The 23,745-nt window shown below is 40.4% G+C and overlaps 1 protein-coding gene across 3 annotated transcripts in view; it reads left to right on the top strand.

Annotated features, from left to right (window-relative positions):
* Window positions 1–4,515: 4,515 nt before the first annotated feature.
* C8H7orf25 (chromosome 8 C7orf25 homolog) overlaps window positions 4,516–23,745 on the top strand; it is a 198,965-nt gene continuing 179,735 nt past the window's right edge. For 2 of the 3 annotated variants that reach the window (XR_009542067.1, XR_009542066.1), the window contains exons 1-2: window positions 4,516–4,786; window positions 18,637–18,713. Coding sequence is in view for 1 of the 3 variants with exons in the window: in XM_060157356.1 (XP_060013339.1) it covers window positions 5,744–7,009 (1,266 nt within the window). In the remaining 2 variants the exon portion in view is untranslated. Of the gene's footprint in view, window positions 4,787–5,722; window positions 7,387–18,636; window positions 18,714–23,745 lie in introns of those variants that run through there. The other variant, XM_060157356.1, reaches the window with a different exon arrangement.

Here is a 23,745-nt window from a genome sequence, read left to right as displayed (position 1 = left end):
CTTCCTGCTTTTTAGGAATTAGTAAAATTTTAACATAGTTATATCCTGCTTTTCATCACAGTTGATTTCTGGAAACTACAAAGCAGAATGGTGAAACTGTCTTTAGTCCTCATGCGGTTTGGGTTAAGTCAAATCTTGTTACTCTCTTTGCTGTCAGATGTCTGCTTCAGTAAAGCAAAATGCTGATTTCGGTAAGCATCACTGCTTTTAGAGCTGGGAGAATCTGCAGACTTTCGTGGATTCTGAGACAAGGTGGAAGCATAGGTGTTTTTCAGGCACCATTCAGTGTGTGTCGGTGAAACCCTAGCATGCTCTGTGAGATTGCACTGGAGCTGCCAAGAGTGCTTAGCCAAACAGTCTCCTATAGGAGGTATATTGTGTACATACATCAAAAATGGTGCGCTAGTTCCTGTTGGTTTTCCCATCGTAAGTAGGTACATGTATTTAAAAAGAGCCCCCTAGAATCTACTAAATCTTTTTAACTCAAGGATGAACGTGAGTGCTGGAAATAAAATACTAATACTTAAATGTCAAAATGATGGCTTAAGTCTCTCCCTCGTTCATGTAATCTCAGTGTAATCAGAACCTTCACTGCAAATTAAGGCTCATAGAAGCAAGCAGATAATGGGGTACCTGAAGCCTGTTTTCATTATATGTGAAGGCATAGCACTTAGTTTTCTTTTTTTGTTTTTAAGGCATCGTAGGATAAGAGAGATCATGTCATTAGTCTTGCTCACAGAGCATAGAGTTTATGAATGTCACTGTTCTTACCAACAAAGAGATCGCGGGCATTTCTGTGATTTAAATGTGGCTCTGAAGATCTTGATTATGATCTAGCCAAGTTTAGGCTGTTTAGGCAAGAGCCTTATCTTGGAGCATGTCTGTCAGGATTCCCAGTTCTACCCACTGTCACTGTAACACCCCTGTGAGTGGCTGAAGCGTTATGATGGGAGATGGGAGATACCAACTTGACCTATTTCTAGACATTTGTCTTGAACGCCTCAGTTAACATAACAGTCTCTCCTCGTCGGCTCTTGGTACATTGTGAATCCAGCACGCTAGAAGGTGAACTTAGTGTTAAAAAGGAATGGTTTTTGGAGTTAGGACTCAACTCTCCCACTTAACTGGCCAAGTGACTGCACAAAGTAATTATCTCAGAGTGTTTTCTCAGGACTAAACTTGATTATGCAAGTGAAAGGCCTGGCAAGGTTAATGGTTAAGTACCCCATAAGTTTTAGCTCCTTTGAATTTGCTTAGGCTCTCTCTAATGTCTCATATTAAGAAACCAGAGGAATGCCAAAATTCTACAAATCAAAGAAGGGAAGAGTAAAGGCATTTTTATTTAGGACAAAAAGAAAGCAACGTGGAGGTTCTTATTGAGTGCTAACACAGTAAGTCCTATGGAATAAAGAGAGGAAGAATTAGCTGAAGCAGATCTGTGTCCAGGTTCTATTCTTTGCCTCTTTGCCCCATTAAGTACAAAGCCTAGCTCAGCTGAAGCTGCCTAGAGCTCCCTTGGTTCTCAGTTTGTTCTTTTCATTGACCTTAATTTTCACTTGTCCCCTTTTGTTCTATTTCTTGGGAAACTCAAGTTTTTGGTCTGACAACCCATTATGCATCCCTGAATGTTCTCCAACTCTTCTGTCATTTCTAGCCAGTGGATTCTAGCTTCTTTTAATCTTATTTAAGTATCATAATGCTCCTAATATACAGTCCCCTCTCCATTTTTGGTCCAATTTTTTTGTATCTTCTCTTAAAAAATTTGCCTCCACTTGTTTTTCTCTTCCAGTTCCTCAACTGAACCGTGAATCCAAGTTTGCGAAACAATTATTAGCAGTGAAACATGGAAATGTTTAAAATTCACACATGGGGGGAAGAGGGAGTTGAAAAGGAAAGGGAAATAAGGAAGACAAGTAATATTGATCTTTATAATTATCCAGTGCTGGCTTATTGGGTACTGATTAGGTGAGAAGGGTGATCAAAGGATTTTTCATCTATTGTTCGACTATGTTCATGGACTGAAACCGCCAACTCTAAGCCTTAACTTCACCTCTTTATCACGCGTCTCCTTGCTGATGTAGGCAAGCTCTGAGCCCCTGTTGTAAAGAAACACAAGCTGATACTCAGTGAAGTGCCTGAGAACATGTAAGAGTTGGTAACTCCTTTGGTTTAGAATCCTAATTTCCTGAAACCCAGTCCAGTGGTCCTGAATTATTGTCACGTTGCCTCACACGGTTCCTTCAGTTCAGACTCCTCCCTTGACCCTGCTCTCAAGGACCTTATTATCGAACCAGCAATACCTGCCTGCCAAGTAAGTGATAGCTTCCTAAGCATGAGCCTATTTTAAAAGTTAGATAACTTCTAACACTTAATCAAAGGCCCTGTCCCTGAGTTTCATCACTTTTCCCATTTTGAGTATTCTATCAGGTACTCCCATATTTCAAAACAGTAGGCCTATTATGGTTATTTCTGGACTCCTGAAGGTCAGCCATCATAATAAACATTTTATTCTGCAAGATGAGAATTTAGAACTCTTATACCACCCTCACTTCCCTTCTGCTTTAATTAGATCACAATGTTTAGCATAAAAGATTTTTATTAGGGGTATGTAAGTATACTGTGATTGCTTTTCCTCACTTTTTTGCTTTGTTTTCTCTGTAGCTGTCACTAATTCTTGCCAGTTCCCCCCTAACGGGATTGCAAAACCCTCTGCACAGTTTTCCTCACTGTCAGATACAAGGTAATCTGACAGTTCTCACCCAACCCTTCGCAGCCCCTCTCCCCCAGCACCATTCCAAGAAGTTTCTTGAAACCCTCTTTCTGCTCTAATCCAAGCTGGTTGCGTCTTTGAAACTCTTTCTTCTCCTCTTGTCTCTTGATTGGCTGGGTTTAAAAATTCTAGGTTAGAAAGAAATGTCTCCACATTTAAACTCCTATTAATTGGATACTAGAGCCTTTTGTTTTTGCTATATTTTTCACCTATTTTTTTAAATCTACTTTTTAGTAGATTTTTACACTCTTCTATTGATGTTTTTAAGATTTTTAATTTTGAAGAACTCTTTCCTATACTCCATTATCTCCCCTTTAAAACAGAATTCTTCTTTGATTTATGGCTGAAATATCTTCTATCTGAGGAGGCTAGTTAAAGATATTAAAAAAAAATTTTTTTTTTGTTCTGCTTTCTGTTTCCTTTAGATTCCAAACAGAAAAATGTTTGGAAGTGCTGTGTTTGTGAATCCCAAACCTACCTACTGGGGGATGCCGAATATCAGCACTTATAAGCCATTTCTCTGTGGTCTTTCATTTGCGCTGTTTCTCCAGAGAAAAAGGGTTTGAGGGAGAGGGTGATGAGAGGAGTGGGACAGGAGTGCCAGTGTTCCGTGAGGGGCAGAGAAGGGGCCGACAGCATTTTACTGTTCAGGACGAAAACTTAAAACTCTTTTCATAATGTGTCTGGAACCCCTCTGATTCCCTGTCTTCAACATCATAAACTCGACTTCCGCCTGGGGAAGGATGGGTAACTGTCCCAGCTCCACAGGACGGGAGAGAGGACTTGGTGTCTGTACCTTATACAACATGTAAGCAATGCCCATTTTCAGCCCCTCCTCACTGCCTCCTTTCCTTCCAGGCATCTGTAGTCTACTAACTACTTCCGCAGAGAGGCTTCCTGGCTTCAAATAACCTCTCTCTGGCGGACTTAACTCTAAACCATATCTTTTAGGCTCAGAGGATTGAATAAATATGTTGAAAAGCACTTGGAACAATGCCTGCCACATAATAAGCATTGAATAAGTGTCAGTATTGCTCTTTGTCTTGAAAAATGTATCGACATATCTCATGTGCAATCATCTCTTGTTCTTTTTAGTCTTGTGGGTTTATTCCTTTCCTGTCATTTAAGTAAGGTTTAGGAAAGGAGCAGGCAGACATAGGATTAATTTTAAAGTCCTCTTAAAATTTTAAAGTTAGTCTTTATGGGTGACTCTGGACACTCTACTAAAGCTAATATCAATTTCCCAGCCCTTCAGAAGCCAGCCACCAATCGTTTGTCCTCTTCAGAAAGGCAGCGCGTCTCTAATGACACTTTCTAATGGAGAGCCCGTGGTGGCGCAGTGGCAAGTGCTTTGGGGTGGGGTCAGAAATCCCAGCTACAGCACTTAACAGCTGTGAAACCTTTGACAAACCTCTCCAGCCAGTTTTCTGTTAAAATGAGCCAAACTTTTTCTAAGACGACAACCACTGTCTGGCACTCGTAGGGGTTTGAGCTTGATGGCAAAACGCGGGTGTACTTGACCCGCGGAGAGGAGGTGGGCGCGATCGGGAGGTTTTCTCCACCAAAATGCACCGACTGCCGCCCCAGGCAAAGTCTAACCATGATTAGATGCTAGGATACGGTTTCAGCCTGCCTGGCACGCTGGGGATCGAGCGGCTGGTGCCCCAGTGGGAGATCATCTTTCCTGGGGCCAGGCGGTCGCGCGCCCCGCGCTCGCCTCGCGGCGGGAGTGGAAGAAGCCTCTTCCCTTAACAAACATGGCCGCCGCGCTAGCGTCAGCCCCGCTCTGGAGGCCGCGCTGCCGCCTGGGAATAGCGGGCTCGGCGTCACCCGGCGCGGGGCCACGTGACGCGGGAAAAGCCCGAGGCGGCGGGGTTGGCGCAGGCGGAGCTCGCGCCAGCGGAGCAGCAGCTGAGGCCCGAGTGGGGAAGGGGCTGCCCAGTGAGGTTACTCGACGGGTCCCGGCCTCGCGCGCACGTGCCCGCCTGCTCGCGCTCGCAGTCTTGGGCGCTGACGGTGAGGAGCCGGGGAACGGGCGAGGGGGTGGGGGAGCCGGGCGCCCCTTCCGAGGCCGGGAGGGGGTTGGGCCGGGTCGGCGGGTCGGGTGGCGGGCGCCGAGCCGCCGAGCCGCCGAGCCGCCGAGCGCTCTCTGCCCGCGCCTCCGTCCCGGCGCTGGCCGTGGGGCCTCTTGGAGCCCGAGCTTGCCCGACGGGGCCAGCGGTGCAGGTGGACCGAGCAGGGCCGGATGCCCGCCCGGAAGGCCCCGCCGACCTCAGGCCCGCCCGCCCGGGCCGCCGCGGGCTGCTCCGTGGAGTTTATCTTCGGGCGTTTTCCTCGGAGTGGGTGCGGGAGCCGAGTTGGTGGGCGCCTTCGGTCTTTAGAAATGGGCTGGGTTGACGTCACATGCAGGTACGAGGCGGTCTGGATTCCTGGGCGTGTGTACCGTGTGCCCCTGGGAAAACGAGGCAGCAGGTTGAAGGAGACCCACTCATGGAAGGTTAGCGTGGTCAATTGAGGAGAGAGTCTCCTGTTTTGGACAGTTTGTTCACCAGCTAGTCTGTGTGGATACATTTATTTTAATCATTTTTATCTTGACCCTTCCACTAAAATTTCTCGACAACCGAACAGTAAGGCTGCTTATAAGGGAATTCCTTATGTAGCAGGTTGCCAGCCCCCTGCGTTTTATCCTAACCCGGGATATACTGTGGATCCCATGACCTTCAAGCTGAAGAAATGAAGGCGCAAAGAGTGTTAGAACCCAGCGGACGTAAGGAGCAGTTCAGAAGTCTAGCTATCATCCTTTCCTTAGCTCTCAGAGGAGGGAGTCACTCCAGAATCAGACACACAGAATCCCAGGTTCATAGACCCGGCCTCCATAATCTTTGTGGTCCGAATGAAGTCTTAGAATCCTGAGTGGAGAATTGCTTGCGGTTGATTTGTTTCTTTTCATAGGAAAGGCATAATGCTGTCAGCATGTCTGCACACTCCATGCTTTGTGAGCGGATCGCCATAGCCAAGGAACTGATGAAGAGAGCAGAGTCACTCTCCAGGTCGAGAAAAGGTGGCATCGAAGGTAGTGCCAAGCTGTGCAGCAAACTGAAGGCAGAATTAAAATTCCTGCAGAAGGTAGAAGCTGGGAAAGTAGCCATTAAGGAGTCCCATTTACAGAGCACTAACCTGACACACCTAAGAGCCATCGTGGAATCGGCAGAAAACCTGGAAGATGTGGTCAGCGTTCTCCATGTATTTGGTTACACAGACACCTTGGGCGAAAAGCAGACCCTTGTGGTGGATGTCGTTGCCAATGGTGGTCATACCTGGGTGAAAGCCATCGGCCGGAAGGCTGAAGCTCTGCATAACATTTGGCTGGGCCGGGGCCAGTATGGCGACAAAAGCATCGTTGAGCAGGCTGAAGACTTCCTCCAGGCCAGTCACCAGCAGCCGGTGCAGTACAGCAACCCTCACATCGTCTTCGCATTTTACAACAGTGTCTCCAGCCCCATGGCCGAGAAGCTGAAAGAAATGGGTGTATCTGTGAGGGGAGACATAGTAGCCGTGAACTCTCTGTTAGAGCCCCGTGAAGAGCTCCAGGCCAGCGAGAGCGAATCAGACGATGATGGCCCCGAACTTTTGCGGGTGACCAGAGTAGACCGAGAAAACATCCTAGCCAGTGTCGCGTTTCCAACGGAGATCAAGGTTGACGTGTGCACAAGAGCCAACCTGGACATCACTACTTTAATCACATATGTATCCGCCCTCAGCTATGGAGGCTGCCGCTTTATCTTCAGAGAGAAAGTGCTCACCGAACAAGCAGAGCAAGAGAGGAAAGAGCAGGTTCTGCCACAGCTGGAGGCATTTATGAAGGACAAGGAGTTGTTTGCCTGCGAATCTGCCGTCAAGGACTTTCAGTCTATCCTAGATACCTTAGGAGGACCCGGGGAGAGAGAGCGGGCTGCTATGCTAATTAAGCGAATTAACGTGGTCCCAGACCAGCCTTCTGAGCGTGCCTTGAAACTAGTGTCCAGTTCAAAAATCAACAGCCGCTCTTTAACGATTTTTGGGACAGGAGACACCCTAAAAGCCATCACAATGACTGCCAATAGTGGTTTTGTCAGAGCTGCCAACAACCAGGGTGTTAAGTTCAGTGTGTTTATCCATCAGCCCAGAGCACTCACTGAGAGCAAAGAGGCCCTAGCTACCCCCTTACCAAGAGACTGCACAACTGACAACCAACACTGATGATATCCTTTAAATACTGTCATGGGAATAAGTTATTTATACCAAAGGCTGTGTCTTCCCATTCTTAATTGGAAAAAAAAATGGTCTATAGTAAAAATAATGCTCTTTAATACTCTTTAGAGCTCTTAAACCGGTCAGGTTGACTGTCTCATCTATAAGGTATATAACCTAAAGTACGCAAAAAGCACAAGAGGCAACCTTATTTATCAAACTGGCTACATTATAATTAGAACAGAAATACATCTGTATAAGGCTTGTAGCTGTATCACGGTATTTTGATTTGTTTCATTCAGTAGGGCTATCACTCCCCTAATGGTAACCGCCTCTCTTGGACTGTGGCTACGTGGCATCTTGCATTAAATATCTGGAGAAACCTCTGAAGCTTGTTTTTCATTGTGTTGATTTAGCAATCGATATGGGTTGAGGCTGGGAGGTAATAGTTTTCAATGAATTTTAGATTCCAAAGTTATGGCTGTTACTGAAAAGACACTTGTTTGATTGCTATCTGTCAGGTGCAGTCTGGTGATTATGTTTACAAAGAGGACATTAATATAGAAGGAAATAAAGGGAATTCTGATCATGGGAGTCCCATGAATCTCTTGATACACCATCGTGAGAAGATAGACAACAGTCACACTACTACAAACCTAAGGTGTTTAAGGTTAAATATTTATTTGAATATATTGAAAAAGAATTATATAAAATAATAGGTTTTACTTTTAAATACAAATGGCCCCCACATTAGCAGTATTTGGATTATGAATACTCCTTTTCCCATTCCTTTTGCAAGTGGGAAGGGACAGCTGCATTATTACGTCTCTCTCGTGAAACTGGCAGGGAGATTCCATGCCTGTTTCATGACACAGTTGTAATTAAAAAGAAATTTTTATGTCCGTATTGTGCTAGGTGTTTCATGAATGTGCAGTGAGGACAAATTAGCAAAGTAGGTACATATTCACATGTAAAAAATTGGGAATTGAGTCTTAAAGCTGAAGTATTAACTTGTGCTAAGTGTAGGAGCCATTATTAGAACTTGATTTTGTGTTCTCACAGCCTGGCCTTTCCACTGAGCCAGCCCCTCTTCTGTGAGTAGGGAAACTTCAATTTCCAGCCACAATGTTGAGAAGGTGGAACTTGATTGTCAGGGCCCATGAAATGAAATGCAAAATTACGTGTATGGGGTGGGGGGTTTCTCCTGGGAGAGATTCTATTACTAACTCAGCACATTTCCTAGGGGAAAAGGCTGTGATTGGGGCTCCAAGTTAGTGTGGAGAGGTAGATTTAACTTTCACTGGAGCAGAAATTGTCTAGTGTTAGAAATTGGGCTTAGGCCTTTTCAAGCACCTATTAAAGTACTAATTACTTGGTACTATTATGTACCAAGCATTATAACAGTTATTGGTATAAAAGATGAATAATTGCTCTTTGGTCTAAGGGGTTCTTCATCTGAAATGGAAGGAAACAATTGAAGTATAATTAATGAACTAAATTTTCTAAAAGAGTTACGTTTAAAAGACTGGGAACAGAGTAAGGGGGTAATTCGTGCTATGGGGACAGGAAGTCAGAGAGGCAGTGACCTCTGAGGGGTTGGGTGTGAGACTCAACAGGAAGTGTACAGGGAGTGGATTGGAAAGGTACCGAAGTGTGAATATGAGGGCCTGTTCAGAGACAGGGCTCATGTGGACAGTTTATAAAACTGGAAGTGAAGTAGAAAAGCAGGCAAAGTTCTCTGAAGAGTTTGGCATTAGAGAGCCATTGGCCATTTTTAAGAAAGGATGGGTCATGATCAAATCTCTTAGTAAAACGAAGACCTGTAGTGTGGAGGAAGAATTAATGGAAGGAAAGATAGGATTATAATGATAGCTAGTACAATATGGTGGAATGTAGTATATGCTGGGTGTGTTCAAGGCAGAATTGATGTGATACTCATTCATTTAATAAACATTTATCAAGTTCCTGTCATGTCAAACACAGTTTGCCATAGAGCAATATAGTTGCAGGTATCAAACAGGAAATATTACTGATACTAAAAGTGAAACCAAGCTGAATCACTTCCAAATGAGGGGCAAGGGTGGAGAATACATGTGGTCCATATAAGAGAAGACAAGTCAAAAGAATTCTCAAGGGAAGCATAAAAACCAGAAAGTACAACATAAGAGAGCTGTAAGACCAAGAAAGATATAAAACAGCTTTGGAGAAGCTATAATTTCTCTAATTAATTATAGGGAAATATACAATAGCTAGATACTATTTTGATAAGTTTAGACATCTCAGTGAAACAGATGATATTCTTAGGAAATATGAGTTAAAAGTGAGGAAGAACTAGAAAACCTATTTAACCCATAGTCCTTGAGAAGATTGTTCAAGCAGTTAATTAACGACCTCCAAAAAATGTCCAGGTCCAATTAACTTCTTTAGGTAAGGTTTTGCTTACATTTAAATATCAAATAATCTCCTTGCTCTAAAAAATAATGTGGGCAAACTGAATCTGACACATAAGTATCATGCCAATTCTGCCCTAAACAACTTGGGGTGATGAAAATGTTTTGGAACTATATGATAGAGATGGTAGTTACACAACATTACGAATGTACTAAAGCCATTGAATTTTTCGCTTTAAGTCAGTTAATTTTATGTTTTGTGGATTTCACCTCAATTAAAAAAAAACAGTACCCCTAAGTGGGGTGGAAATATTTAGCATGGTAAGATGTAATGTTCCATTTACTCGCCCTCCCCTACCCGCAAATGAGAACTTGGGCTGCTCCTGCTTGAGGACAGGGTCCTGTGAAGGTGTGCAGCCTGGGAGCTGTATCTTAATTTGTGTAATTGCAAGCTGGTTGTCTCAGATCATTACTGTATTGGGAATGTTTTCAAATTCATTTTGTGGAATATAAGCATGATTCTGATACTAAAACAAGATATCCTAAAAAAGAAAGCTGCCTGAAAATTTCAATCCCAGGCAAAGAACACCTCACCCTGTGGGAATCTTGTTTGCCAGAGGATAAAAGACAGAGACGATCCCCCCAACTTAAATATTAATTAATATTGCTGCAATAAAATTGGAGGCAGGAGGCTTACTTTGAGGTAAAGAGGTAACCCCAAGACTCCTCCCTGCATGAAACCGGAATCTTGGAAAGGCTGGAGTCCCTGAGAAAAAGGATCTTGTAAACACTGCCCAGGGTGACAGCAAGGAAATGTGACTCCAGTGGCTCTGAGTGGAAGAAAAAGAGCCTGAGGGATGTCAAGTCCAGACTCTGCTCTGCTAGGAGCGTCATGGGGAAGGCCCAGGCGTGTGAAATTAGTATAAAAATGGGTCCCAGGTAAGTACTATAGTTCAGATACCTCACAGAAACACTCATGGCATCATTCGTGACTTGTGGGACACTTCAGTTTCCCAAGCTTCACAGAGTCCAATGGAAATGAAGCTTTGCTGGGATGGGCTTTCAGTGAGACATTGTGAAATCATGTGAGGAAATCTTCCACCACCAGTGAGTCAGCAGCACAAAGTTCCTCAACAACTTAAGATCATAGTAAAATAATCTGATAAATAATATAAATAAATATGGAGGGTTTGACGTGTTCCCCACGTGTATTATTAAAAAAAAAAAAGAGGAATGAGTCAAAGAGGCAGATAGAGGCTAAAATACCATCTGTGACAAAACACTGCGTGTAGCTAAGATGGAGGATGTGGTTTATATCTGCAGAAGGTGGGCTGAACCCCAGAATTAGGCGGATGCTACCCACCCAGGCACAAGTAGTGCTGGGCGTGTGATGGGAGAGCACGTCTGGTGCAGAGGACACCTCACTTGTGGGAAGCTTGTTCCCAACAGGAAAAGGGCAGAGCTGAGCAGAGCATCCCAGGTGGTCCAATAAATGACTCTGTGTCCCCAGAAGGGGAGAAGGGCCAGGAGTGCACTGTGGGGAAGACCTCCCCCGACCTGGCATCGTGGAATCAGAAATCCGTCTCCATATAAATAAAAAATGTTTTAAGAAGGTAAAATAAAGTATAGAAACCATAAGGAGAGAATACAGGCAATCGGGAGTTCTAGTAATAGAGAAAGCCTCACTAAAATGAGAAGTTCAGAAAAAACTTCAAAAACGTCAATCAGACAAAACTAAAGCAAAGATTCTGAACTGAAACATAGCTCTTAATAAATTTCCCAGAATGCAGCAAAGAAGTAAAAGGATGGGAAATCCGAGAGGCTGAGACCTGGAGGACAAATAGTGAGGTCCACAAAGGTCACAGCAGACAGCAGGAGCCTGCACACTGCACCTGGTCCAAGTTCTCCCTGCCTTTGCCTGCCTGTCCTGTAGGGGCTGGAAGCACCCACATCCTTGCTGTCTTAACCTGAAATCCTTGCCAGTGAGACCCGGGGCAAGTCTGCTAGTTCTGCCTCCTCTTCCTTCCATCTTTTTCCTGATTTGACGTGGGCAATGGCCAGGCTTGCCCCGTGGAGGAATGCTAGCTAGTGCGCCAAGGAAGCAGTAGAGTCGGGGAAATCACCATTTTGTGACAGAATAAATGATTTTATAAGGATGAGAGGAAGGCCGAGGGAACGTCACAGACTTTGGTGCTGACGTCAGCTTCCCTCAGGACTTCTTGCTGAGAGAAAATATAAAACCCCGATTTATTTAAGCCACTGGAGTTGGCTTTTCCTTTCGTGTATTAGGAAATATTTCTAACTGCCATTATGGTTTTTTGTCCCCAAAAGGAAGAATAGACAAAATGGGAGAGAAGCAATACATACAGTTTTCAAATGTACAGAAAAACAATTAGAATAGAGTATGAGCGTTCATACACCCATCACCTCAGTTAAACAGGTGTTATTATTTTGCCCTATTTAAGTTTTTCTTTTGCTGAAATATTTTAAAATAAATTACAGACACCATGATGTTTTTACCTATACCTCCCTCAGTATTCAGTTCCAGAAAGAACATTTTTTTGCACAACCATGATTCCATGAGCACACCTAAGAAAATTAGCAATAATTCTGAACATCATCTAATGCCCAGTTCATATTCTGATGTCAGGGGTTCTGTCTAACGAGGATCCAGTCAAACACTAGGCGTTACTTTTGGCTTTAATATTTCATAATTCTATTTTGATTTAACACATAATCTCACTCTTTCATGACTTTGGCTTTTGAAGATACCAGGACTGTTGTCTTACAGGATATCCTATATTCTTGATTTGTCTAATTGTTTCCGGTGGTAAATTTTATTTCCTGTAAACTGGAAATGAGATCTAAAAGCTGGATTAAATATTTTATAGGTGCTACTGTATTCTTCATGTGCATTACACCAGGGGTCATATCATATCTGGTTGTTCCACTGTTAGTAATGTTAAGTATTGTCCCTTTGAATAAAGTGGTGACAGCCAGAACTTTCCATTGTAAAGTGATGTTTTTCCCCTTGGGACTAGTAAATTAACTATGAAATAATACTTTTGCACTATGTGAATATTCAGTTCCCCATTGTCCTTTCACCTAATGATTTTAGCATGCATTAATCATTATAACCTTGAATCAGTTATTTCGTTCAGAGTGACAAAATGGTGATTTTCCCACTTCTACCATTTCCTTTACACTTATTAGGTATCATTCTTCTATAAGGGTACCGAAAAGCTTTCCCTATGAGCTGGGGCGATTTTGTTGCTCTGAAATATAGTTTCTTCTTGAATGTCAGGGTATCCTTAATTCCTTTTCTCTAATTAATGGTTTTCAGAGTATGGGATTGGTATAATAGTCACCTTCAGTAACAGCAATGAAATTTTTGGAGGGAGATTCTATTTTGTGAGTACCATATTGGACTCATGAATTATTATATATTTAAATGTGCCCAGATCAATTACACTTCTTTTTTGTTACAATAATTTATTTCATTTTATTTTATTTTTTACTAATGATACCGAAAATTCGCCTCTGTATGCCGGCACCAAATTGAATTTCGGAGACAGAGTTTGGATGAAGTAGAAAGGAATAACTTTATTGCTTTTCCAGGCAAAGGCGGGCTAATGCCCTCAAAACAGTGTGTCCCAAGCCAGGGGGGTTTGTGGGGAGTATTATAGTCAAGGAGCAGGGCTGCTGATAAGGATCAGGGTGCTTGCAAGGCCTGCATTCCTTCAATCCAGAGGTCATCTGGCTTCAGGTGGTTTTGTGATGGGCTTCTGTGACCTTCTCTCTGGAATGAAGAATGCTTCATTAAGTAGGTAACATCTTCCATTTGGTGGGGGGTTTAGTTCTGCAGAAGAGCTCAAAGATAGTGTTAGGTATCCTTGAGGTAGTGTTAGGTATTCCTTGAGGAGGAACCAGGACCCTGTCCCAAAGGTATCCTTGAGGTAGTGTTAGGTATCCCTTGAGGAGGAACCAGGACCCTGTCCCAAAGGTATCCTTGAGGTAGTGTTAGGTATCCCTTGAGGAGGAACCAGGACCCTGTCCCAAAGGTATCCTTGAGGTAGTGTTAGGTAATCCCTTGAGGAGGAACCAGGACCCTGTTCCAAAGGTATCCTTGAGGTAGTATTAAGTATCCCTTGAGGGGAACCAGGACCCTGCCCCAAGGCTGCACTCTTGTTTCTTGACTGCTCCTCCCTTGTCTCCTCAACCCCTCACTACTCTGATTGACAACTATTTGAACCTGCCCTTTGGAAATTAGGGAAGGTCACGGAGGCTGAAGGAAGCCTACTTCATACAAATAAGAAACAGGGGACATGGAAGGACTTGTGCAGGGGATATGGAAAGACTTTTGTGCCCAGGAGCCCCACAGGGTCCTGATCAGTTTCACTAAGACTTCATGTTTTTTTAGAGAAATTTTAGGTTCACAGCAAAATTGAGAGGGTAAAGATACAGAGATCAATAAAGTACGGAGATTTCCCATAGCTGGCTGACCCTTGAACAATGCAGGGGTTTGGGTGCTGAGCCCCAAGCAATCAAAAATGTACGTATAACTTTATAGTCAGCACTCTGTATAGGCAGTTCCACATCCAAGGATTCAACCGATTGCAGATGGTGTAGTACTGCAGTTCCTATTTATTGAAAAAAATCTGCATATAAGTGGACCTGTGCAGTTCAAACCTGTGTTGTTCCAGGATTAACATACTCTCTGAACTCCATACGCACAGCCGCCCCATTATCATCCCCCACCAGTGTGGTACATCTGCTACAATTAATGAACCTACAGTGACATGTCATAATTGCCCAAAGTCCATAGTTCATATTACTGTTCACTCTTGGTGTTGCACATTTTATGAGTTTGGACAAATGTATCATGACATGTACTCATCATTATGGTATCAAAGAGTGTTTTCAGTGCCCTAAAAATCCTCTGTGCCTCACCTATTCATTCCTCCTTCCAACCTCCCCCAAACTCTTGGCAACCATTGATCTTTTTACTGCTTACATAGCTTTGCCTTTTCCAGAATGTTATATAATTGGAATCATCCAGGCTTTTCAGACTGGCTCCTTTCACATAGTATTAGGCATATAAGGTTCCTCCCTGTCTTTTCATGAGTTGATAGCGGGTTTCTTTTCAATGCTGAATAATATTCCATTGTCTGGATATACCACAGTTTATCCATTCATCTAGAGAAGGCCCTCTTCATTGCTTACCACTTTTGGCAATTATGAACTGAGCTGCTATAAACATCCATGTGTGGGTTTTTGTATGGACATAAATTTTCAACTCTTTTTGGCAGATACCAAAGAGTGTGATTGGTTCTCCCTTCAGGTCCATTAATATTTGCTTTGTATGTTTAGGTGACCCTATGTTGGGTGCATAAATATTTGCAAATGTCATGTCCTCTTGATATCATTATCATTATATAATGATTTTCTTTGTATCTTTTTACAGTCTTTGGCTTAAAGTTTATTTTGTCTTTTATGAGTATAGCTACCCTTGCTTTCTTTCATTTCCATTGGCATGGAATATATTTTTCCATGTCTTTACTTTCAATCTCTGTGTGTACTTAAAGCTGAACTGTGTCTCCTGTAGACAGCAAATAGTTTGGTCTTGATTTTCTGTTTGTTTGCTTTTATCCATTCAGCCACTGTATATATTTTAATTGGAGAGTTTAGTACATTTATATTTAAAGTAATTATTATTAGGTATGGACTTAACTATTTCCATTTTGTTAATTTTTCTGACTGTAATTCCTCTTTCCTTTCTTCTTTCTTTGCTCTCTTCCTTTGTGATTGGTTGATTTTCTGTAGTAGTGTGCTTAGATTCCTTTCTCTTTATCATTTGTGTATCTAGTCTAGGTTTTTGCTTTGTGAATACTACACTGTTTTGATCACTGTAGCTTTTTTTTTTTTTGCGGTACGTGGGCCACTCACTGTTGTGGCCTCTCCCGTTGCGGAGCACAGGCTCCAGACGCGCAGGCTCAGCAGCCATGGCTCACGGGCCTAGCCACTCCGCGGCATGTGGGATCTTCCCGACCCGGGTCACGAACCTGTGTCCCCTGCATCGGCAGGCAAACTCTCAAACACTGCGCCACCAGGGAAGCCCTACTGTAGCTTTATAATAAGTGTTGAAGTCAGGTAGTTTCAGTCCTCCAACTTTATTCTTCTTTAATATTTTGTTGTCTATTCTAGATCTTTTGCCTCTCTATATAAACTTTAGAATTGATTGTTGATATATGCAAAATAACTTGCTGGGATTTTGAATGAGATTGCATTAAATCTATAGATCAAGTTGAGATAAACTGATACCTTGACAATATTGAGTCTTCCTATCTATAAATATGGAACATCCCTCCATTTATTTAGATCTTTGATTTCATTCGTCAGTTTTGTAGTTTTCCTCATATAGATCTTATGCATATTTTGTTAGATTTATACCTGAGTGTTTAATTTTGGTGGGTGCTAATGTAAATGGTATTGTTTTTAATTTCAAATTCTACTTGTTCATTGATGATATATAAGAAAGTGAATGACTTTTGTATATTAAAGTGTATCCTGATGTCTTGCTATAATCATTTATTATTTCCAGGAGATTTTTTTTTTTTTGCTAATCCTTTCAAATATTCTACATAGATGATCATGTCATCTGAGAAACAGGACAGTTTTATTTCTTCCTTCCCAGTCTGTATACCTTTTATTACCTTTTCTTATTTTACTGCATGAGCTAGGACTTCCAGTATGACATTGAAAAGAAGAGGATATATCCTTGGCTTGTTCCTGATCTTAGTGGGAACATTTTGAGTTTCTCATTATTAACTATGATGTTTGCTGTGGGATTTTTTGGCTCTTCTTTATCAAGTTGAGAAAGCTTCCCTCTGTTCCTAGTTTACTGAGAGTTTTTATCATAAATGGGTGTTAGATTTTGTTAAGTGCTTTTTCTGCACTTATTGATATAACCATATGATTTTTCTTTTTTAGTGTATTGATAGATTATATTAATTGATTTTTGAATGGTGAACAAGCCTTGCACACCTGGGATAAATCCCACTTGGTCATTGTGTGTAATTCTTTTTAGATGTTGTTGGACTCAATTTGCTAATTTTTTGGAGGATATTTGCATTTGTGTTCATGAGAAATATTGGTTTGCAGTTTTCCTTCCTTATAATGTCTTTGTCTTTGTTTGGTATTAGGATAAAGGTGGCCTCATATAATGAGTTAGGAATTGTTCCATCTGCTTCTATCCTCTGAAAGATTGTAGAGAATTAGCATAATTTATTCCGTCAGTGTTTGATAGAATTCACCAGTAAACCCATCTGGGCTGGGTGTTTTCTGTTTTGGAAGGTTATTAATTCTTGAAGCAATTTATTTTATATATATATGCCTATACATGTTATCTGTTCTTCTTGTGAGAATTTTGACAGACTGTATCTTTCAAGGAATACTCTGTTTCATCTGGGTTATCACATTTGTGGCATAGAGTTGTTCACTGTGTTCATTTCTTACCTTTATGTCCATGGGTTCTGTAGTAATGTCTCCTCTTTCATCTCTGATATTAATTTGTGAACTCCTCCATTTTTTCTTAGTTACCCTGCCTGGAGGGATTGATTTTGTTGATCTTTTCAAAGAATCAGATTTTGGTTTTACTGACTTTTCTCTGTTGATTTCCTGTTTTCACTGTCATTGATTTCTGCTCTATTCTTATTTTTATTATTCTTTTTTAAATAAAAATTTAAATTTTGAGATCATTATAGATTCATGTGCTGTTGTAAGAAATAATACAGACAGAATCCATGTACCCTTTACACAGTTCCCCCAATACTGTAGTAACATCTTGCAAAACTATAGTACAATAGCATAGTAAAATATAGAACATATCCATCACCACAGGATTTCTCATGTTGCCCTTTTATTATGCTTTTTGATGCTTAAGTTGTTCAAACTTTGGCCAGTAGGAACCCTTTTGACTTCCCTGTGTCTTTTTATGTAATTACATTATCTTCATTTTCTTGCTTTCTGGCAGAACGAGATGTCTCAAAATTACCTGTACTATTTTACCAGAGACCTGGAATCAGCTATTTCTTCAAGGAACCTTTAATAACCAATGGCATTTCAAAACAATATTCTGATGGCCAGGGCATCATTTCTCCTGGGCACTTTCAAAGCATAAAGATGAAAATGTTTACGTATTTCAAAGTAATTATATTGATGTCATCAAATTAAATCAACATTATAAGATTTTACTTAATATTAATTTCAAACTCTTTTCTCCTGCTCTGAAGATCTTTTCTTCCTAACAAGATTGCTTATTTGACTTATGCTACAATATACATTAAAAATTTCAAAATTCTATTATTACTGATTATAATAAAGTCACTAAATAAATGTGAATATTTCTTTGTAATTCTTGTCCTTATAGCCTATTAAAGACATATGGTTAAAGTACTGTTTTAGAGTCATGTAACTATTTTTTTTCCTTGCAGTGTTATGTTACTAATTACATATCTAGTTAGGTTCACTAGTATCAGTTTACTATTGATTTTAGAGTTTTAAAAATTAATTTTATTCTTTAAAATATGTAAATTTATGTGGTTCAAAAGTGAAAACTATATAAATATGTCATCAGAAAAATATTGTTTCTATCTCTGTCTCTCACATAATTTCCCTCCACCCCAATAGAAACCCATTTTTATTCATTTCATGTTTTTTTCCTTCCTTCATTCCTTCCTCCCCTTCTTCCTTGTCTCCCCTGTCCCCTCCCCTCAGTTCTCCTCCCCTTCCCCTCCCCTCCTTTCCATCCTTTCTCCCCTCTCTCCCTCCTTCTGCTATTTGGCTCTTGTTATTTTACTTTTTAGCTTGAAATGATATAATCTGTTTCCCAACACTTATTTACAAGTAAATCAAGGAAGTAATCATACTTTTTCCTTTCTTTTTTTCTCCTTCTTAAGTTGTGCTGTTTTTACTTTGTCAGGTGGTTTAATGTTTACATACTGTTCTTTCACCCTTATTCTCACCTTTGTTTTAGTCTTAGATCTTCAGTTAAATATATTTAATGCTCACTACTAATTTCCTTTTACCAGTTTTTCCAAGTATGAGCTTCCTCAAAAGGAGCTCATGGGTCATATCCCCTGAGTTTTTGCATGTTCAAAACTATTTTTCTGTAGCTTTGATATGTGAAGGAAGGTTGCTTGGATATAAAAGCCTCATTTCACACTTGCTTTTCTTGTTTTATTGTAGATGTTTCTCCATTATATTCCTGCGGTAGTAAATGTTACTGTCAAGAAACCTGATGCCAACTTGATTTTCTTGCTTTGGTAAGTGATTTGGTCATTTTCCCTGGAGGTTCAGAAGATTTTTTCTATAAATTATAATAATTTCTTTGGTTATGACTTGGAGTCTGTTTTCATATATGTGCTATACCTTTTTAATATGTAGATTCGGTACTTCTATTTTTCAGAAAAGCTTTCTTAAATTATAGTTTTACGTATTCTAGTTCTTGTATTTCATTTTTCTTCTTCAGGTATTCTACTTATATTTGTGTTAGATTTGATTTGCATTCTTGTCTCTCTGCTTCCGCTTTCTTGGCTTTTCTCATTCCTACTTGTGATTTCTATTTGTGATGTCCCTTATGACATTTTTTTGGTCATCCTATTCTCCCTTAGGCACCTAGTAATTTAATCTTTATTTCTGAGATGTTTTGTGTTTTATCTCAAATTCTTAACCGAATTTGGTCAGTTCTTATTTTCGTCTTATTGTTTATCTGTTTTCTGAGATGTTATTTAATATCTCCAATTGCTTATTTAATTATTCTTTCCAATCAGAAACATTACCCTTAGAAGTAACCATTATTCTGACCTGGATAGGTCTTATTTGTTTTGCATTCTATATAAATGGAGTAATACATTATGTATTCTTTTGTTTCTGCCTCTGTTACTCAATATTTTTTCCTCAGGATTCATTAATATTGTTGCGTGTAGTAGTAGTTATCTTTCATTTCTCTAGGGCTCTATTGTATGGACACAAGACTTACTTTCATTGTAATATTGATGAAAATTTGTTGTTTCCAGCCTTTAGTTATTATGCATAAAGTTGCTATGAATGTTTTATGTGTATTTTATAGGACATATGCACTCATTTCTATTAGGTATATACCTAGAAGAGGAATTGCTGGGTTGCAGAGTATATGCATGTTTAGTTTTGCAGAGTACCACCAAGCATTTTTCCAAAGTGGTTATACACATTGACACTATTAGAAACACTGTAAGTGTTTTAGTTATACCACATTACTATCAAACACCCAGTATTTTCAGTCTTTCTGTCTTAGCCATTCTACTGAATGGAAAGTGTTATCTCATTGTACTTTTAACTTGTAATTCTTCTTACTGATGATATTGAGCAACTTTTGTGCTTAATTTTGGCCACTTTAATATTCTTCTATGGTAAAGTTCAAGTGTTTTGCCTGTCATTTAATTGGCTTGTCTGTGTCTCCTTATTAATTTGTAGGAATTCTTTATATATTCTGAATATGAGTCTGTTGTTAAAGCATGTATTGCACATATCAACCCTCATTCTGTGGTTTTCTTTTTCACTGTCTTGTGGTGTTGTTTCATGAATGCATGTTCTGTTAATGATGTCCAATTTAATTATATTTTATTTTTTATTAGTAGTTTTTGTTGCATGTTTAAGAAATATTTGCCTACTCTTATGACGATATTCTCCTGTATTATTCTCCTATATTTCTTTTATAAGTTGCCTCAACTTTTATATTTAGGTTGGTATAAGGTAGGGGGTCCAAGTTTGTTTGTTTTTTCTGTATAACTGTCCAACTGACCCAGCCCCATGTACCTTTTCCCACTGAATTGCAGTGGAGTTTTTCCCTCACAAATGAGATGCAGGAGACTTGTGCATCTGTTCTGAACTCTTATTTCTATTATATTGGTCTCTTTGTGTATTCTAGTAACAGTACTGCATTGTCTTAATATCTGTGGTTTTTTAGTATGTTTTATATCTAGTGGATTAAATGCACTAGCTTTGTTCTACTTCTTCAGTATTTCCTTGGGCATTTTAGGTCCTTTGCACTTCCATATAAATCTTAGAATCAGCTTATCCATTTCTACCCAGCTCCCCAACAAAAACGAAAAACGATTAGGATTTTATTGGAATTGCCCTGAATTTATAAATCAATTTTCGGAGAACTGATATCTTAACAACATTGAATTTTCCAGTCAATGATTAGGGTATACCCTTCTATTTACTTAAGTCTATTAAAAAAATTCCCATTAATGCTTTGCAGTTTTCAGTGCAGACATTTTATACATCTTTCATTAGATTATTTAGAGATATGTTATGTTTTGATGCTATGGTAAACAGTAATTCTAAATTTTATTTTCTGCTTGTTTGTCACTCTCATATAGAAATACAACTGATTTTTGTATAGTGATCCAGGACCCTTGATAAATTTCTTAATTATCAATAGTCTGTTTGTAGGTTTATTTGAATTTTGCTCATTTTTCTCATTTATTGTTTTTTCTCATTTATTTTGTTAATGTCATTAATTACATTGGCTTTCATATGCTAAACTAGTCCTTTATTTCTGGAATAACCCCCATTTGGTCAAGATGTATTATTCTTTTTTTTTTTTTTTTTTGCGGCACACGCACTCAGTAGTTGTGGCTCATGGGCTCTAGAGTGCAGGCTCAGTAGTTGTGGTGCAGGGGCTTAGTTGTTCCGCGGCATGTGTGATCGTCCTGGACCAGGGCTCGAACCTGTGACCCCTGCATTGGCAGGTGGATTCTTAACCACTGCGCCACCGGGGAAGTCCCCCCACCCCAAATTTTTGTAAGTAACTTTTTCTCAAAACTGTATACACTAAGGAAAATAATTGTCCATAATCTAAAGATTAAGGGTGGAATTCCTGAATGAGTTGTGTGTGTGTGTGTGTGTGTGTGTGTGTGTGTGTGTGTGTGTGTGTGTGTGTGTGTGTGTGTGTGTGTGTGTGTGTGTGTGTGTGTGTGGAGTGGGGACTAAAAGAGGGCAGAGGGCTGTGGTTCCTAAATCTCCAGCTCAGAAAAAAAAGACAAGAGCCTCTGACACTTCTTCTCCTGGGATATTTCACAGTGAATAAAGAAGGAAGAATTCTCAGCCAGTAGGACCCTTAGAAAATGAAAATGATGACAGTAGTAATTATAATACTGGTAATACCAATATCGATATAACAAAAATGTCGTCTCTGGGCCTAATTTAATCACTTATAAAACAAAGAGAGTGAACTCAATAAATTATCTTTAACTTCAATTCTAGCTCCATTAGCTCCATTTTTCCCCCAGTTTTTCTTTCCTTTTTCCAAAAAAGACAAGTGTGGAGGTGGCTTAATGGTCTTACATAGGTCCCTGAGGATGTGCTAGTCGTTTCTGAGGCCCTCTGGTGTGAAAGACAACTGTTCCCAGTGCCGAGAATGCAAAGGTGACACAAATTAGTCATAATGTGTAATTTATAAATTCCGGGCTGAATAAATCGGCATCAATTTGGTCATGAAGTCAGGATACTTAAGAATCGATATGATACGTGGACATATTTTTGCAAATCTGGTGCAATGAAGAATGCTGGGTAAAAAATGGACTTTGGAGATCATTTTTGCCCAACCCATCTCATCTCATAGGTAGAAACAGTTTTAGAGAAATGAAGGAGGAACAGCTAGAATTCATGTTTGGTAATTACCAGCTCTTGCCACTGGGAGGCAGCACAAGGTAATGGTCAGACCTCACCTGGGAGGCAGGCAGGCCCTGATTTGATTCCTCATTTTGCTACTCTTGGCGTGAACCCTGAGCAAGTGACTTAACCGCACCAAGCTTTAGTTTCCTTATCTGCAAAATAAGAATAGTATCTGTTTTACAGGGTTGTTATGAGGATTAAAATGAAATAAGACACTGTATGGACAGCATTTAAAGCAGAATCTGACACATAATAAGGCCTAGTAACCAACAGTTCTTGCTAGTTGTCATACTTTTTGTATATTTTACATATGATTGCTTTGAATTTTCATGCTGATGATTTCTTTTTGGAATAATTTATACATTTATATTATATATACTACATATGCTAAACACACACGTGTGTGTGCACGCACACACCCAAACTTTTGGAACCCTTTCTTTTGCATCATTCGACCCTTTATTACTTTGCACCTCAGCTACGTTTCATTTTGAGAATTCCAATTCCTTCTGATTTTTGTTTGAATCCTAAAATAATTACTCCCCTTTCCTGAACTCCTGGTCATCATTCTGGCAATAATTCAGACATGGCAAGTAGAGGACCTTGGCAATGGCACTGCACGACCACACAGCTTCCAGAACAGGGTAGGTATTGTTAGGGGATCCTAACAATTTTAGGGTCATTTTCAGTGTCTGTGTTGAAGAGTACACGGACTTGGGAGACCTTTCCTGTATGTCTGTGGGTCTTCGGGGGTGGGGAGCGTGGAGTCGGGGGGAAGTTGGGACTTTTGTGGGCAGGAAAGTTGTATGTGGGTCAGGGGAGTTACAATGCTGATGGTGAACAAAGATGTACAACTGGATCTCGGTCTCCAGATTCAAGACTGTGCCTCTACACGTGTGCAGCTTGCCATCTGCTAACTAAATTCTGAGTTTTACGTCTGCCCAACCACAGGGGAGTGCGTGGGTTAGATGGCGGCGGGAGAGGAGAGATGCCACACACATTAGAGTCACCCAGGTGGGGCAAGGGGAACTACACGGCATTCATTCCTAGCGATCTACTTCAGTTCTGATTGTAGGTAAAGTTCTGGCCTTCATTTACCCTTTTTCATTCTCACCTTAAATCCTTTTTTGAATCAAAGTGGTGATGCAAGTAAAATAAGCTCCTATTAAATGTCCTGTGATTTTAATAACCATCAATTTATTATTTAAAGTCATGTATGACAAAAAGGAGTGAACCCTACAATGTCACTAGCAGAGCATTTTTGGACGTGACGCGTGACTCTGTGTTCCGTATTTTACCACGGATAATGTGGAAGAAATGAAGCTATTTGGCAAGAGGCAGAATTTGGGAGGGGGGAGCCATCTCACAGTATTTATATTCTTTGTGTCATTTTCAGACTTGATGTCTCTGTCATCAGTTCTAGTTTGTTCCATTATTAATGCCACCATCTGGTGAGATTCTAGCCCTCTTGGTATTTCTTCTGTTGAAGATTCTCGTGATCCTAGTCTATAAAAGAAAAACAAATGGGCATAGTGTGAGTAAGGCCCAGAAAGTCAGTTTACTTCTACCCCCTAAAAGGGTGCCCATGCATTCTCTGCTGTGTCCCTTTTCTCTTTCAGTTTTGCACAATGTGTA

This window comes from Lagenorhynchus albirostris, chromosome 8 (genome assembly GCF_949774975.1).
Source record: "Lagenorhynchus albirostris chromosome 8, mLagAlb1.1, whole genome shotgun sequence".
NCBI lineage: Eukaryota > Metazoa > Chordata > Mammalia > Artiodactyla > Delphinidae > Lagenorhynchus > Lagenorhynchus albirostris.
Note: the sequence above shows the minus strand (reverse complement) of the source record. Positions and strands in the feature narration are given on the sequence as shown.